Source organism: Mauremys mutica, chromosome 13, assembly GCF_020497125.1.
Source record: "Mauremys mutica isolate MM-2020 ecotype Southern chromosome 13, ASM2049712v1, whole genome shotgun sequence".
NCBI classification, from domain to species: Eukaryota; Metazoa; Chordata; order Testudines; family Geoemydidae; genus Mauremys; species Mauremys mutica.
In genome coordinates, this window is record NC_059084.1 from 47407201 (window position 1) to 47424578 (window position 17378).

Consider the following 17378-nt stretch of genomic DNA (forward strand, 5'->3'; position numbering starts at 1 on the left):
ACACTGTTACCAAAGTTCAAATTAGTCCAACCTGGGAAAACCCTCTGGCTTTCTCATGAGCGATCCTTGGCTGTTGTCTTAAAATTACTCCAGCCATTATTACTGGCTTTGGAAAGTATCTACCAAGATGGGACGGATCTAAGGAGTGAGGCTGGTGTATCATTTTTGCTACTATGTTCAGAGAAGACTATTGCCATTCTCTCTCTCGTAAGTCTACAGTTGAACAATTAAACAACGCCATCCAGGCATCTGCTACAACAGTAGCAGATCTTTGTCCAGCCATAGAAACTACATTTGGATCAATCAGAGAGCTATCCACTGAACATGTACTGGAAGAAGCAAAGACTTCAGTCCAGAAGTTAACTAATGAAGTCATTTATATTGAATTCTTAAAGGAAGAGGGCAAGAAGTGTTTGTTAAGGCTACTGAAAAATTACACAGACTTGATTATTAAAAATCTACAACAACGACTTCTAGATTCTATTCAACCTCTATGTAACTTTTACAGACCCCTGTCTTATAAAACACCAACAGTTGAGTGGAGTGAGGCACTACTAGCAATGGGGCTGCCATGTGCTCAGGACAGAATAGAGAATTTGAACACAGAGTGGAATATCATAGGACGAATGAATGAAGCTTTGACTTCAACTTCTTTTTTATCATCACTAGTGGCTTGAGACAATCTTTATGCCATGTTTCCTGGGATGAAAGAAGTAGGAACTCATCTCTTGCTACTCCCAGTCACAACAGCTACAGGTGAGGGTTGTTTTTCATCATTGAATAGAATTTTGTGTTCAGAAAGAGGTCGCCTTCTGTCTGATGATGTGAATGAACTAATGAGCATATCAGTTGAAGGAATGGAAGTACCGGACACATGAGAAGCCACAATAGATGAATGCATTCCAGTCAAGAAGTTCATTAACAGAGTTGTGCAAAACTATAACAAGAAACCAAGAAGGATGTAGACTTAGCACTTCATAGAAGGCTTGAGTAGCCAACTTTACTTTGTGTGATGATTTTAAAACATGAGTTAAATCTTATAAAATGGTCATGAAACATTTTCAGTTCTTACTATGGTGTCATTCAGCCCAACTTCACCCTCAAGGTCCCACCCCCCATTGGCTCTGACCCCCCCTGTAAATTCAAACCCTCCCTCCCAAATTTCAATTACTGGGGAAACACTGATGATGTCTGTCATAGGTCTCACCCCCACTTAGAGCTGTTGGGTTTCAATGTGGGGACCTGCACTGGTTTCCCTCTAAACTAAAATCCTAGTTTAGATCTAGTAAAAGTTGCCACCACTCAATCAGGTATGTGGATTGAGACACAGTCCTTCCCCAAAATCCTAGGGGAGTCCAAGAGCCCCAAATCTATGGAGTTCTTACACCCAGGAGAAATAAACCATTCCCCCCTGCTTCCTCCCCCCTCCCTTTTCCTAGGAGAGACACCGGGATTTAACTACAGAGGGATACCTCCCCCTCCCCTTTCCCTGAGAATCCACCCAAAGAAAGATCAACCAAGTCCTTAATAGAAAAGAATTTATTAAAGAATAAAAAGAAAAGTCACTGTCTCTGTAACCAAATTGGAACAATATACAGGGTCTAAACTTATCAATCTCTGGAGAGAATTCCCCCTCCTTTCTTTCTCAGTAAAAGCAATCACAGTACAGACTTAAAGAAATTCTATAGCAAAACACAGAATTGCAAATACAGAAATAAAAGTATAAGAATACTAGTTCCTTGCTAATACTCACTAGCTTGAATAGAAGAATTTGTTGCAGAAACCTGGGAGGACTTGATTAAGATCTCTGGACTCTCTTAATTCCCAAGAGAGACTCTCTAAGAAACAAAGAACAGAAAAAAAAAAAACCTCCACAGGGATTTGAAAATATCTTATCCCTGATTGGTCCTCTGGTCAGGTGTCCACAGGTACTGCTTGTTAACCCTTTACAGGTAGACAAAAACCTTAACCCTTAACTAACTGTTTATGACAATGTCATTAAGGGCTGAGGGGCAGGGCTCTTTTATTTCCATGGTGACTCTATGAAATTGTAGAACTTTATTGTGGGCTGGATCCTTAGCTGCACCGTTCACGCTAAGACTGTGATTTCCAAATGTCACATGGATGAAAAAAAACAAAAAACAAAACGCGAGTCTCTTTTGAAAGTCCCAGCAGTGCCCACATTTACCTGGTCGCTAGAGTGGGGCTCATTCAGCTCCACCCACTGACACCCGCGGAGAGTCTGGGCGGTGATTTCCCAGTGTCCGTGGGGTGAAAACAATCCACGAGCCGCTTGGGAAAGTCCCGGCGGTGCCACATCCCCAGGCTCAGCGGAGTGGTGTTTGTCCAGGCGCTGGGTGATCTCTGCCCACAGCCCGGCCCGGACTCTGAATGGCCCATTTCCATATCCAGCCTCCAGCTCTCCGTGCCTCAGTCTCCCCTCTCTGAACCAGGAGCTGGGATAGTTCCCGGCCTCCCGGCGGCGCTGTGGGGAGAAAGGCGATAACCGCGTGTGAAGGGGCCGAGATGCCCCGGTGAGGGACCCCCACACGGGTTATAATGAACTAATCACCTTCCGCTGCGTTAATGCGCTAAACATCCCAGTTTGCTGAAAGGGCCAGAGCCTCCCTGGTGTGAATCCGGAGTAACTCGAGTCTAGCGGAAGCAGCTGCGGTGACTTTACACCAGGGGAGGATTTGGCCCCATGAGAAATTCGCTCCATCCGTTGGGTCTGATGCGAACCCCAATGCGCTTGTCCCGTTTACACTGACAGACGCTGTCCTGTGAGTCTGACACCGAGACGGGCCCCGGGAGAGCCAACGTGCCGGGTCAGAGACGGGAGAGAGACTGAGAACAGGACTCACTCCGGATTGGGGTTCACAGATGAAGCGGGGGATCTCTGCCCCCAGCGGGGCTCTGGGCAGGATGGGGAAACACGTTGCCAGGGAACGGAAGGGTTAAAACAGCTGGGAGGTTTGTGTTACATTCACCCGGGTGCCGGGTCTCCTGTCCCAGCCCGGAGCGGTGTGTGTGTCACTGCTGCCCCCGCGCGGCTGCCGGGAGAAGCGCGATTCTACAGCCTGGGTTTTTGTCTGATCACAAACCGGTTTCGTGTCACTGTGTCTCTCGCACAGTAATAGCGGGCGGTGTCCTCGGGCTTCAGTCCGGTCATTTGCAGATACAGCTCACTCTTGGAATTATCCCGGGAGATCGTGAATCGGCCTTTCACTGAATCAGCGTAGTATGTAGAGGTGACTTGAATTTGGGCGACCCATTCTAGTCCCTTGCCAGGAGCCTGTCGGACCCAGTTCATGTAGTAGCTGCTGAAGGTGAAGCCGGAGGCTTTGCAGGAGAGGCGGAGAGAGTCTCCGGGCTTTTTCACATCCCCTCCGGACTCCACCAGCTGCACCTGGGACCGGACACCTGGGAATAAAGACAGGCCATTAATATCGGTATAAAAACAGCGGTAACACAATATTCTTCTCACTCTGCCAGTTACTCAGAGGAGGAAAATACCTTCCAAAGCTGCTACAGCGAAAATTACAAGGAGCAAAAATCCCATTTTCCCAGGTGCTGGAGGGGAAAGTTCTCAGGGACTGGCTGGTCACTGCACAGACCAGGGGCTTCGGATTGTGTCTCCGGGTGCAGCCTGGGCAGAGAGAGGCACAGATTTAAACAGGAAACTGTCTCTCTCATTTGCATGTCCCCGCTTGATAAGAGACACACACTCCTGCTGCCAGGGATCTGAGTGACTCGCCCCAGCGCTCCGGGTGCAGGAGACAGACTGTCCCGTCCTGTGTCTGTGCAGCGCCGGGCACAGGGCGCTGGGGTCCTGCTGACACTTTCGGACCCCTGCCCTGGGAGGAATGAACAGGTTCCTCAAATGACTGTATTTCCCCACACAGGAACTGAGGGCCTGGTTATTGTGAGGTGTTATTTGTGATTCAGGGGGGACTCAGCTCTGGAGCCCTGTTCCACGCATCGAGGGGCACAAGGACCATGCAATGTCTGGTCAGGGGGGTCAGTATCTGGGGAGGGGTCGTGTCCCAGGGATCCACTGGGCTGGGCCACCCGCTGGAGAGGGAAGATTCCCCATGGCGCGGGGGGGATTGGGGACGGAAGCCCCTTTCCCTTCCCGGCAGTGACCGGCTCCATTGAAATGATCCGTGACACTAGGAACCATCGTGTTCGGAGCAAGTGGGAGAAGCTGCGGGGGGGGGGGAGTCTGAGGGCAGAGTTAAGGTTTTGCAGTGGAGCCTCCCTGACATTAGTGGGCCGAGAGCGGCGTGTCTGGGAGATTTTCTGCAGGGGGAGTCGAGGGAGGATCCAGGCTACTTTGAAGGAAGATGATTCTGCACGGCTGATATTTATATTCGTGTTTCTATTTCTGTTCCCAGTCACACGCCACTTCCCATTTACACTCGGGTTGTAAACTCAGTGGGACTGAGAGAGGTTTTATGGTCTGTGTTTGTACCGTGCCTAGGACTATGGGACCTAGACTGTAATTAGGAACATAAGAACGGCCAGACTGGATCAGACCAAGGGTCCATCCAGCCCAGTGTCCTGTCTCCGACAGTGGCCAGTGCCAGGTGCCCCAGAGAGAGTGAACAGACCAGGCGCTAGGACAGGGGTGGGCAAACTAAAGCCAGGGCCGGACAGAGGATTCCGGGGCCTGGGGTCCTGGGCAGTGGGGGGCGATAAGTCGGCGGGGGAGGGTCCTTCCGTTCCGGGACCCTCCCCAATGTGCCCCAAAGACCCATGGCAGGAACCCCCCACCGCCGAATTACCACCGAAGCGGGACCCGCCGCCGAAGTGCAGCCCCCACCACGGGTCTTCGGGGCACTTCGGCGGCGGGTCCCTGATGCCCAATTATCGCTGAAAATCCCACTGCACTCTGGCGGTGGGTCCCTCTTTGGCGGTAATTCAGTGGCGGCGTGGGTCCTTCTGTCCCGGAGAGGAAGGACCCCCCGCCAGCGAAGACCGGGAGCAAAGAAGCTCCGGGGGCCTGGTCACTGCGAGAGTTTTCCAGGGCCTCCAGAGCGAGTGAAGGACCCTGCTCCAGGGGCCCCGAAAAACTCTCTTGGGGGCCCCTGCTGGGCCCGGGGCAAATTGCCCCACTTGCCCCCGTCTCTGGGTGGCCCTGCTGTGCAGTGATTTCCACATGTCAGTGGGGTGAAAACAATCCAGGAGCCACTTGGGAGTTTTTCGCAGGCCCTGGAGCAGGGTCCTTCACTCGTTCCAGAGGTCCTGGTAAACTCTCATGGTGCCTGGGTCCCCAGAGCTTCTTCTTCTCTGCGTCTACAGCGCCGGGCGGAAGGACCCTCTGCCTCCGAATTACTGCCGAAGCGGGACCCGCCGCCGAAGTGCAGCCCAGTCTTCGGTGGTAATTCGGTGGTGGGGGGGTCCTTCTGTTCTGGGACCCACCGCCAAAGGGCCCCGAAGACCCACGGCGGGGAACCCCCCAACCGCTGAATTACTGCCAAAGACCAGGCTGCACTTCGGTGGCGGGTCCCGCTTTGGCAGTAATTCGGCGGTGGGGGGTCCCCGCTGCAGGTCTTCGGGGCCCTTCGGTGGCGGGTCCCGGAGTGGAAGGACCCCCGCTGCCGAATTACCACTGAAGCAGGGGCTCCCCGCTGCCAAAGGCCCCTGGAATCCCCTGGGCGGCCCTGGGCTGGCAGCCAGAGGAAGGGGAGTGGCCAGGGGAAGGTCAGTCTCCAGGCTGAGGGCAGACTCCGGGTAGGAGAGGAGATTGTCAGGCCTGCCAGCTCTGTAAATAGTATCACTGGTGGTGGGAGAACTTGTGTAAATAAAGCCAGGGGTGCTGCACAAAGAGAACCTCCCTGTGCTGTACTGGGGCCGCAGAGGGCCCCAGGAAGAGGGGTGGGCAGGGGGCCCTGTTACAAGGCCCATATCCAGGAGTGTTGCCAGCTTTTCTGCCGCCCTAGGCGGCGGAAGGTCCAACCCCAAAATGCTGCCCCCTCACAGAGGCGGCAGAAGGTCCTGCCTCCGTAATACCACCGCGGTCACTGCCCCCAAATTGTAGAGCCCTAGGCAACCACCTAGGTCGCCTAACGGGTTGCACCGGCCCTACCCATATCCCACCCACCTGGCACAGGCTTCAGTGTCAACAGAAGGGGGAAGGCAGGGGAATCAGGATTGTGCCCTTCTAAACTGCTGCGTGGTGTGAAGAGATTCCTCTGGCTAGGCGGGACACAGTACAGGCAGAGGCCCTTGTGTAAGCAGGGGCGGCTCTATGTTTTTTGTGACCCCAAACATGGCAGTCAGGCGGCCTTCAGCGGCACACCTGCGGGCAGTCTGGGGTCATGCAGATTTGGCGGCATTTCTGGGGGTGATCTGCCCATCCCGAGGTTTTGGCTTACCCCCCACCGAATTGCCGCCAAAACCGTGGGACCAGCGGACCTCTCACAGGCAGGACACTGAAGGCCGCCTGACTCCCGCCCTCACAGCGACCAGCACGCTGCCCCCTGTGGCTTGCCACCCCAGGCACACACTTGCTGCGCTGGTGCCTGGAGCCGCCCCTGTGTGTAAGGCCTCCACACGGGGTGAATTTCACCCACAGAGAATTATCCACGGGCTGAGGGGGAAGGTCACCTCTAGATTAGTGACCCCTCCCTTTCAGTCAATCATCGTCATCAGGGCTCAGTTTTGCCACTGACCTTCCCTCGGGGCTCAGCTTCTCCCTTCAATGGGAAAAGGAGGCAGCCTCGCACTGGAGACTGGCTGAGCAGAAAGCCCTGGTGAGTCAGTGGGAGCATCGCAGAGTGAGGGCGGATGCACCTGCTCTTTCTCTAAAATAGCCACTGGGCATCTGCTCCCTGCGCTCCCCAGGGGCAGATGGAGTCAGCAAAACTTGTCTCTCCCCTGGCAGTTGTGTGAGATCTCCTTAAGGGGAAATACTTTGTCTCTCTCTTCTCATTGCTATGGAGCGAAAGCGCCACCCCCAGGAAATCCCTTCCCCGGTCTCTGCAGGGCGAGGTTTTTGTCTGAGCCCAGGTCGGCTTCCCCACACTGTGTCTCTCCCACAGTAATACACGGCGGTGTCCTCGGGCTTCAGGCCGGTCATTTGCAGGTAGAAGTTGGAGCTGTCCTTGGAGGCTGTGAATCGCCCCTGGATGGTGGGAGAATAATACTCGCTCTGCCCTGGTTTCCAGTAGCTGACCAGCCACTCCAGCCCCTTTCCCGGCTCCTGTCTGACCCAGTCCATATAATAGTCGGTGATAGCGAACCCGCTCATGGCGCATTTCAGCTGATTGGATTCTCCAGGCTTCTTCCTTTCTGGACCGGACTGGGTCAGAGCAATCTGTGACCGGGCCCTGTGGGAAAGGGGAGGGAGAAAAGGGAACAGTGAGGGAACCAGTCACATGAAACATCTGTGGCAGGTTGGATCACAGAAACCCCCTGGGGAGCTGCCCCCTGATGTTCCAAGACTACTTCTATCCCTGTTTTCCCTGCCAGCTCCGGACTCCAGCACCCTGTCTTGCTGAGCCAGACACTCCCGTCTGCTCCAACACAGACCCAGGGTCGAATTACTTGCCCCAAAGCTGCCGGTTTACCTGAAAGCAGCTCACAAAAGTGTTCCTGACTTTAACACTCAGATGCCCAACTCCCAGTGGGTTCTAAATCCAAATAAATTTATTTTACCCTGTATAAAGCTTATACAAGGTAAACTCATCAATTGTTCTCCCTCTAGAGGAGAGGCTGAGGGAACTGAGATTGTTTAGCCTGCAGAAGAGAAGAGTGAGGGGGGATTTGATAGCTGCTTTCAACTACCTGAAAGGGGGTTCCAAAGAGGATGGATCTAGACTGTTCTCAGTGGTAGAAGATGACAGAAAAAGGAGCAATGGTCTCAAGTTGCAGAGGGGGAGGTTTAGGTTGGACATTAGGAAAAACTTTTTCGCTAGTAGGGTGGTGAAGCACTGGAATGGGTTACCTAGGAGGGTGGTGGAATCTCCTTCCTTAGAGGTTTTTAAGGTCAGGTTTGACAAAGCCCTGGCTGGGATGATTTAGTTGGGTTTGGTCCTGCTTTGAGCAGGGGGTTGGACTAGATGACCTCCTGAGGTCCCTTCCAACCCTGAGACTCTATGATTCTATGATTCTATAACACAGATAGAGAGATATGCACAGCTGTTTGCTCCCCCAGGTATTAATACATACTCTGAATTAATTAGTAAGTAAAAAGTGGTTTTATTAAATACAGAAAGTAGGATTTAAGTGGTTCCAAGTAGTAACAGACAGAACAAAGTAAGTCACCAAGGAAAATAAAATAAAATGCACAAGTCTATGTCTAATCAAACTGAATAGAGATAATCTCACCCTCAGAGATGCTTCAGTAAGTTTTTTTTCTCAGACTGGACACCTTCCAGGCCTGGGCATGATTCTTTCCCCTGGTACAGCTCTTGTTCCAGCTCAGGTGGTAGCTAGGGGATTCTTCATGATGGCTCCTCTCCTCCCCTCTCTTCTGTTCCACCCCTTTATATATCTTTTGCATAAGGTGGGAACCCTTTGTCCCTCTGGGTTTCCACCCTCCTCACTGGAAAAGCACCAGGTTAAAGATGGATTCCAGTTCAGGCAACATGATCACATGTTATTGCAAGACTTCATTACCCACCTGCCATCACACATATATACAAGAAGACTCACAGGTAAATAATAGCCATCTGCAGACAATGGTCCTAGTTAATGGGAGTCATCAAGATATCAAACCACCATTAATGGCCCACACTTTGCATAATTACAATAGGCCCTCAGAATTATATTTCATATTTCTAGTTTTAGATACAAGAGTGGTACATTTATACAAATAGGATGATCACACTCAGTAGATTATAAGATTTGTAAGATACCTTACAAGATACCTTTTGCATGAAGCATATTCCAGTTACATTATATTCACTTATTAAATTTTTATAAAACCATTTAGCCTGCACAACTCCACAACATCCTTTCATGTATTTATACCTGCTCCTGTCTGTTTTCCTCCATGTATCTGATGAAGTAGGGTCTAGCCCACAAAAGCTTATGCCCAAACAAATGTGTTAGTCTCTAAGGTGCCACAAGGACTCCTTGTTATTCCCCATCAGTTAACAGGAGATGAATATCAATAAAAGCAGGTTACAAAATACCTTTTTAGATCATTGCAGAAAACCAGGAATTGTTGCCCCCTTCCCCAGTGCATGTATAGGGAGAAAATACCTTCCAGAGCAGCCCCAAGGAAAAGTAAATGGAGCCAAAGTCTCATGTTCCCTGGTGTTGGAGGGGAAAGTCCTCAGTGGAGTGGCTGGTAACTGCACAGACCCAGGGGGCTGCAGTTTGTCTTTCCGGGTGCTGCTGGGACAGAGACAGATTTAAACAGGTGTGGTGCTCTGCTCTGTTCAATGTTGATATCACTCGGCTGCGTGCGTGTGTTCCCTCTGTGTCTGCCCCAGCTCTGCGCAGATCGCTGACACAGCAGACCCCGAGAGAACCCCCAATGACCACAGACTCTAGTAAGGTACGAAGGCACGTCGGCCAGGTTTATTGTCGAAGAGAAACACAGTCTCCAGCTCCCGGGCAAATGAAGTCCAAGGTGCTGCTAAGGCGCTGCTAGCCAGTATATATGTACCCCCTGGCAATGGACTCAGCTCAGTCAGTGGCGGGACTTTCCACTGCCCCCTGGGCTGGACAAAGACACCGCCCCAGGGATGCATTCTTATACCCAGGTACAAACAAGTTACACATCACTCCTGACGTATTGAGGTGCAACCCTTCTACGTAGCAAGGTACAACCAGGGCCGGCTTCAGGAAGTGCGGGGCCCAATTCGAACATTTTCAGCGGGACCCTGGCAGGGATGACTAAAAAATAAACATGTTAAAAAAAAGGCCTTTCATTTCTTAGCAACCAGTTCCCTATAAAAAGTTCTGATTTAAGGGCTGTGCCACAGTATGTATTTCTTGTACCAATAGAGTTACCATACATCCGTATTTTCCCAAGAGGAATTTTTAAAATTTAGCCCGACATGTCCGGCAAAATACGGCTGTATGTTAACCCTACCTAAAGTTCTTTTTAAAAAAGATGGGCCTGAACTAGAAATGAGCTCTGTTTCACATGTGTGGGTCCCCACCACTCCCTGGGGGTGTGCTAGGGTGACCAGATGTCCCGATTTTATAGGGACAGTCCTGATTTTTGGGTCTTTTTCTTATATAGGATCCTATTACCCCCCATCCTCATCCTGATTTTTCACACTTTCTGTCTGGTCACCCTAGGGTGTGCACATGTGTGGGTCCCAGCTGCTCCCTGCCCCCTTCATTGAAGCAGGTGTGCAGGGTTACTGCCCTGGGAACTGCAGGGTACCAGTGGACATGGGGCTGGCTGGAGGCAGGGCAGGGGCTGGCTGGAAGTAGGATCTGGCCACAGGCAGGGCAAGGGGTGCGGGTCTGGCTGGAGCCAGGGGTGTGTGGGGTGGGTGGGCTGGCTTCAGGCAGGGCTGCAGGGGCAGGTGCGGCAGGGGTTGGCAGGGCTGGAGACAGAGGAGTGTGGGACTGGCTGGCTTCAGGCAAGGGAGTGAGGCAGGGGTTGGCTGGAGACAGGGCAGAAGGTGCGGGGCTGGTGTGGGCACGACGGTGTGCAGGGTTGGTGCGGGAAGGGCAGGGGGTGTGGGGCTGGTGCAGGCAGGGGGTCCAGCATGGGCTGGCTGCGGCCAGGGGGTATAGCCCACCCTGTATGGTGAGTGCCCCCTCCTCCTCCCTCCCCCACCGGGTTAGCAGCAGCAGCAGCCTGGGGCTCCCCTGCTTCCACGACCCCTGCCCTGTAAATAGCCGAGGGAGCCCTGGGGGAAGAGGCGGGGCTCCCGTGGCTATTTAAAGCATCGGGGAGGCAGAGGCAGCTGGATCCCCCTGCTACCACAGGGCTCTGGGGGCTATTTAAAAGGCCCAGGGTTCCCCTGCTTCTATCACCCAAGCCCTTTAAATAGCTGCGGGAGCCCTGGGGAAGCGGTGGGGCTCCAGCAGCTATTTAAAGGGCCAGGGTGGTAGAAGCAACGGGAGCCCCGGACTTTTTAAATAGCCCCCACAGCCCCACAGCCCTACCCAGGACTCCAGCAGCAGGGCTTCGGTGGCAATTTAAAGGGCCTGGGGCTCCAGCCATTGCTGGGAGCCCCAGGCCCTTTAAATTGCCCCCTGGGGAAGCTGGGCCACCTCGGTACAGCACACTGGCTCTTGCCGGTACGCCGTACTGGGGCATGGGTGTGGGGCCCTCTCAGGGGCGGGGCCCGATTCAGGGGAATTGGTTGAATTGGCCTAATGCCGGCCCTGGGTACAACCCCTCTACGTAGCAAGGTGCCGCCTCTCCCCTTGTACATGTTGGTTCGAACAAAACAACTCTCCATCATATTCCTCTTTTGGCCCTGTCATTGGGATGTGTCGGCCTGTTCCTTGTTATCTGTGTCGAGTGTACAAGTATGGTGTCCAATACCTTTTAGGTATGTCTCTTTCTGCAGCATCAGCCCTTTCCTTGCCAGCTTCTGTGAGCAGGGCTTGCCTCTGGCTCACAGCTTCACTTTGCTTTATGTTAGCAAAGCCTTGACCATTACTTTAGTTCAGGCCTTAGGCCTCATACCGGGCCTCTGATACCAAGGTTTGTATCTCAGGGCCTGTGACGAAGTGGGGGGTTTCTTGGGGTTTTCTGTGTTTTCCAGTGGGTTGCATGCACAGAGGGTGGGACTCAATGTCCCTGGGTGTTACTCGTTTAACGAGGGGAGGGAAAAGGGAGTTTGTTGTTACAGAGGACCGGAGAGGGACTCGGGACCCCAGCTGATGGCCTGGAGGATGGTGACCCCGGTGACTGGTGACCTGGTGACCCGGAGACCCAGCTCAGGAGACACAGCCGGTTCTGGCCAGTGGGAGGACAAAGGGCTGCAGAGAGAGGACCCCGGTGACCTGACCAGCCAGCTCCAGCTGGAGGGGTCAGAGGGGGGCTGAGAGGAGAGGAGACCCAGGCCTGCCTGTTTACGACCCTGTTTACCTGGAGAGAAGAGAATGGACAGAGGCGGCTTGGGGCCGGGGGTATCAGATGCCCAGCTGGGAAGCAGGGGGGCTCGGGGCTGGAGAGGGGGAGCAGGCAGAGCCCCCCTGCCTGCAGGGGAACTGGGATGTGCTGTGACTGAGAGAGGCCAGGCCTGAGGCCCTGAGAGTTTCCTGTGCTGTGTTCAGCTCTCAATAAACCCTCCTGTTTTATGCTGTCTGAGAGTCGCTCCGGGCTAGAGAACAGGGGGCATCAACCCCTTCGGGGGTGAGGAGGCCCGGGGGGCCCAGAGCGAGGGGACTCCCTGAGGGGGCCCACGGCAGAGACAGACGTGCTAAGGCTCAGAGAGGTGCGGCTCCAGGAGGTGGAGGGGCCTGACCCCGAGAGAGAGTGGACCCCCGAGAAGGGCTGTCGCACTGAAAGGGGCACCCCCCACGGACCGCACGGGGCCAAGAGTGGGCACAATCTGTGAGTCCATGACTGGGCCTCCTCTTACTACACAGGGAACAGTCACCTATTTGCAAGGATCCCTCTCCTTATAAGAGACAAACTTCCTCCTGAGCCGTCTCGTTTTCTTTTCGTGGGGTTCAGAGAAAATGGACAACTCTTTTCTCTTGCTCTAGGCCTGACCCAAAGCTCATTGAACTCAGTGGGAATCTTTTCTTTGGCTTCATTAAGCATCGGCTCTGACACTCTGGTAACTACAATGCCACAAATATCTATAGTCATATTTTCCATCAGCCTGTCTTGCCTACTTCTGGGAGCACCCAGGACCATAGCATCTCAGCACCTCACCAGATTTATGTATTTAACCTCACAACACTCCAGTGATGTAACAAAATGTACTTTCTACCAAGCAGGGACCCAGGCACAAAGAGGGAGATTTTAAAAGGTATTTAGGTGCCCTAAAATGGAATAAGGCACCTAGTGGAATCTACAAAAGTGTCCAGACCTCTAACCCCTGCTGATTTCAATGGAATTTAGTATTTTAGGCATCTTCAAAATGTCATTAGATGCCAATGTCCTTCTTTGGAAACTAAATACCTTTTAAAATCTGGCTCTGAGTTGCTCAAGCTCACGCAGGAAGACTGATATTAAAAATAATAATGTTTACCAATGTCTTCATCTATGGCTCAAAGGGAAGAGGGAGATCTTAATTTGGGCTTCATCTCAAAGTCGTTGGTTTCCAGGTGAGTGGAAGCTCAGCTGAGATGTAATTTTCTTTTGAAAATATTCACCAGTTGTTTTCCCCCAAAAGTTCCAGGGAGAACTGGTGAGTCAAAGGGCACCTGCAGTTTCTGTGCACGTACGAGCAGTTGGGGGAAGTACGGAGTTGAAAAGTGACGTTTTCCAATCAGGGACGGCTCCAAGCTCCAGCACGCCAAGCGCGTGCTTGGGGCAGCAAGCTGTGGTGGGTGCTCTGCCGGTTGCCACGAGGGCGGCAGGCAGGTTTGCCTTTGGCGGCAGCCTGCGGAGGGTTGGCTGGTCCCCTGGCTTCGGCGGACCTCCCGCAGGCGGGCCGCCGAATCCACAGGACCGGGGACCTCCCGCAGGCAAGCCCACGAAAGCAGCCTGCCTGCCGTGCTTGGGGCGGCAAAATACCTAGAGCCGCCCCTGACAGCAAGATATGGTAGAGACCATACCCCTTACCTGGGACCCGTCTTGGGGCAGGAGTAAACCGTTAGGGTCACAGGCAGTATAGTTATAGTGTCACTTTTGCAGATTTACTTTACTTTACTTACCAGTGTTTGGGAGTCCTCTGTAGCATACCCAGTTTACTTACCTCGTTGAACTGTTGTTAGTCTAATAAACGTTTTACTCCTGCATTCTCTTGTTGGGTTTTATTCTGGGCAATCTTAAACCCCGATGATAGAGGCAGGTAGGGAGACGAATCTCTCGACTGGTCTCCAACCATCCTAAAACCAGTCAACACGAGGGGCTGTAAGAAAACAGGTTGCAAAGATGGTTCCTCCCCGAAAGAGCCCCAATCTCAGCCTAGGACAAGATACAACAGCGTGAGCTAGGTAGGCAGAAAGGGGACAGTGACGTAAGACGATATTATCTCATCTGCTAGATATTTTGTCAGCAAGAAAAGAAGATATGAATGAGCCCGAGTCTTTGAAATAAATAATGTAATTGTTATTAGTACTAATGACTGGTTCTCTAGAAGTCCCAAACATACAGTTAGGGAGACTCTCCACTCCAAAGATCTCAGTCTAAACAGACACAGAGTAGGAGAGGAAACAGAGGCACAGAGCAGGAAAATGACTTGTCAAAACTCACCCAGAAGGTCAGTGGCAGAAGGGAACCCAGGTGTCCTGAGGCCCAGTGCACTGCCCTGTCCACCAGGCAACGCTGCCGCTTCATTTTGTCTGTAAACGTCGTTTCCCTTCACCTGCCTAGGTTCTCCGCAGCCCAGTCTTTGTTTTTCTATTGACTCGTTCAGGGGACACTAGTGAACTTGGTATCGCTGTTCAGAATCCGCTTCCTCTTTTTGTACCAGTCCCGCTCTGCTCTGTGTCACTGGCGCAGTAATAGGTGCCGGTGTCTGCAGCTGTCAGAGAACGGAGCTGCAGCGAGAACTGGTTCTTGGAGGAATCTGCACTGAGGGTTGCGCGGCTCTGGAAAGACGGGCCGTAGTATATGCGCCAGTTGGAGCTGTACCAGTCGATCTGTCCCACCCACTCCAGCTCTTTCCCGGGAGCCTGTCGGACCCATTCCCAGTACCTGCTAGTGACCGAGTCACCGGTGATAGAACAGGTCAGTGCGAGGGTCTCTCCGGGCTTCACCACGCCTGGGCCGGACTGGACCAGCTGCACTTGGGACAGGACACCTGAGGGGAAAGGAAAACATCGCATCAATTACCCGAATCATCCCCCATCGCGCTGCATTGACCTTCCCCTGCCGCAGTGACTTACATCCCGGGGCAGCCAGCAGGGAAAGGAAATGCACCAGAAACGCCATTATTTGCAATCAAGGACAAAAATGCGCCCAGCCGGCAGGACTGGGCAGTTCAGTGCCGGAGCGGGACTGCGGCTCCTAGAACCGGGGGGTTGTATTTAAACAGGAACCGGGATTTGCATGCGGGTTTCACTCAGCGAGGATAAAAGGGGTGACAGAGGGAGGCTCGGGCTAAAAGGGGACATGTCCCCAGACACAAAGGGGGAGAATTCAGCTGTGCTCCAGGACTGAAATCTCAGCTTGTCTCCTTCGGCAGAGAATTAGCCACGGTACATATGTACAGAGGACCATTGTCATGGCCAGATGGGGTCAGACCCAAGTTCCATCTAGTCCAATATCATCTCTCTGACAATGACCCACCACAGATGGTTCAGAGGAAAGTGTAAGAAACTCTCCAGTGGGCAGATGTGAGGTAACCTGCCTTCCACATCAGATCTCATCCTGATTTCCAATAGGGAGAGTTTGGTTTAAACCCTGAAGCACCGAGTTTAACATCCCTTTCAAATACAGGTTGCGATGACTTATGATAACTCTGGATATCACTGATATCCATATAAATCTCCTGTTGTCAGGGTTCTCTCCCCACACTGAAGTCTGGGGTACAGATGGGACCCGCATGAAAGACCCCCCCTAAGCTTATTTCTACCATCTTAGGTTAAAAACTTCCCCAAGGCACAAATCCTTCCTTGTCCTTGGATGAGTAGGGCTGCTACCACCAAGTGAGTTAGACGAAGATTCAAGAAAAGGACCACTTGGAGTTTCTGTTTCCCAAAAATATTCCCCAAATCCCTTCACCCCCTTTCCTGGCGAGGCTTGAGAGTAACCAAGGTGAGCACCGACCAGCCCCTTGGGTTTCTAGGACACTGAAAACCAATCAGGTTCATAACAGCAGAACTTTATTATAAAGAAAAAGTAAAAGAAGCACCTCTGTGAAATCAGCATGGAAGGTAATTTTACAGGGCAGTCAGAGTCAAAACAGCGGATTCCCCTCTGGTCAAACCTTTAAAGTTACAAAAACAGGGATAAACCTCCCACTCAGCACATGGAAAATTCACAAGCTGAAACAAAAGATACCCTAAGGCAGGGTTTCTCACACAGGGGTCGCGGCTTGTGCAGGGAAAGCCCCTGGTGGGCCGGGCAGGTGTGTTTACCTGCCCCGTCCGCAGGTCCTGCCGATCGCTGCTCCGGGCCAATGGGAGCTGCTGGAAGCAGCATGGACCAAGGGAGTTACTGGCCACTGCTTCCAGCAGCTCCCATTGGCCCGGAGCAGCGATCTGCGGCCAGTGGGAGCCAGACCTGTGGTCGGGGCAGGTAAACACACTGGCCCGCTGGCCAGGGGCTTTCCCTACACAAACAGCGACCCCTGTTTGAGAAACCCTGGGCTAATGCATTTCCTTGCTATTACTTACTATGTTTGTTCGTTTAGATGTATCATTCAGCAGGAGCTGGATTACTTGCTTGGTCTCTCTCTCTTTGTCCCCGGAGAGAACAACAACGGCCCAAACAAAAACCTTCCCCCACAGATTTGAAGGTATCTTCTCCCCTTATTGGTCCTTTTGTCAGGTGCCAGCCAGGTTATCTGAGCTTCCTAACCCCTTACAGGTAAAGGAGGGATTTTATGCTACCCGTAGCTCTGTGTTTATGACACTTGTCTTTCCAGGTCACAATTTGTGACAGGAGCCTGCCTCTCATCCCGCGAAAGCCAGAGATGAACGATAACACTGTGGTTAAACCACTGAACTGGAAATGGAAAGAGCAGAATTCCTGCCCTCACTCTGGCACGCTGCCTGTTTGGGCAAACCATTTAATCACTCCCTGCCTCAGTTTCACCACCTCCAACATGGTGGATAATGATACTTCGCTACCTCTCAAGGAGGGTGTTGTGAGAATAAATGTTGCAATAAATAAAGCCAAGTCCGTCAGTCTGTTCCAGTGGAGCGCCCCCGTGGGAGTTTTCCACGTCCTTTTATTGTAAATGGTTACATAAATCATCCTATTATGCGCATGTACTAACTTAATCCAACTTCTCGCCCCCTCCCCTGATTGGTGCTCTATGCATTGCGTGTTCCAGTGGTAAACACCTGGTCGGCGCTTAATCAGTGTGTCTCCTGATCGGATGTTGAGGGGGGGAACCACTTCCGCCGCTCTAAATTCGGGGGCGGTTTTCCAACCCCCTTAGTGCTTAAGAAGTGTAAAGTTCCTACATCCCCTCCTTTTCTGTTTTGTCGACCCGTGCCTGGTCCGCATGTTTCATGATTTTATATGCATACATGACGGCTTGGGGTGTAGGCCGGGGTTTGCGCCGACAGGGTGTAAAACACATCCTAATTATATTAGGAATACACTGAGCAAAGCAAAAAAAACCAATCAAGCAGGCGATAACAATCAAAGCATATTG

The 17378-nt window shown here is 52.3% G+C and overlaps 1 protein-coding gene across 1 annotated transcript in view; it reads right to left on the reverse strand.

Moving 5' to 3' along the window:
* The window catches only part of LOC123347481, a 74710-nt gene extending 59701 nt beyond the window's left edge, over positions 1–15009 (reverse strand). The window contains exon 1 of the mRNA XM_044984886.1: positions 14938–15009. Coding sequence (XP_044840821.1) covers positions 14938–14983 — 46 coding nt within the window. The 5' untranslated portion in view covers positions 14984–15009. The remainder of the gene's footprint in view (positions 1–14937) is intronic.
* Positions 15010–17378: the final 2369 nt, after the last annotated feature.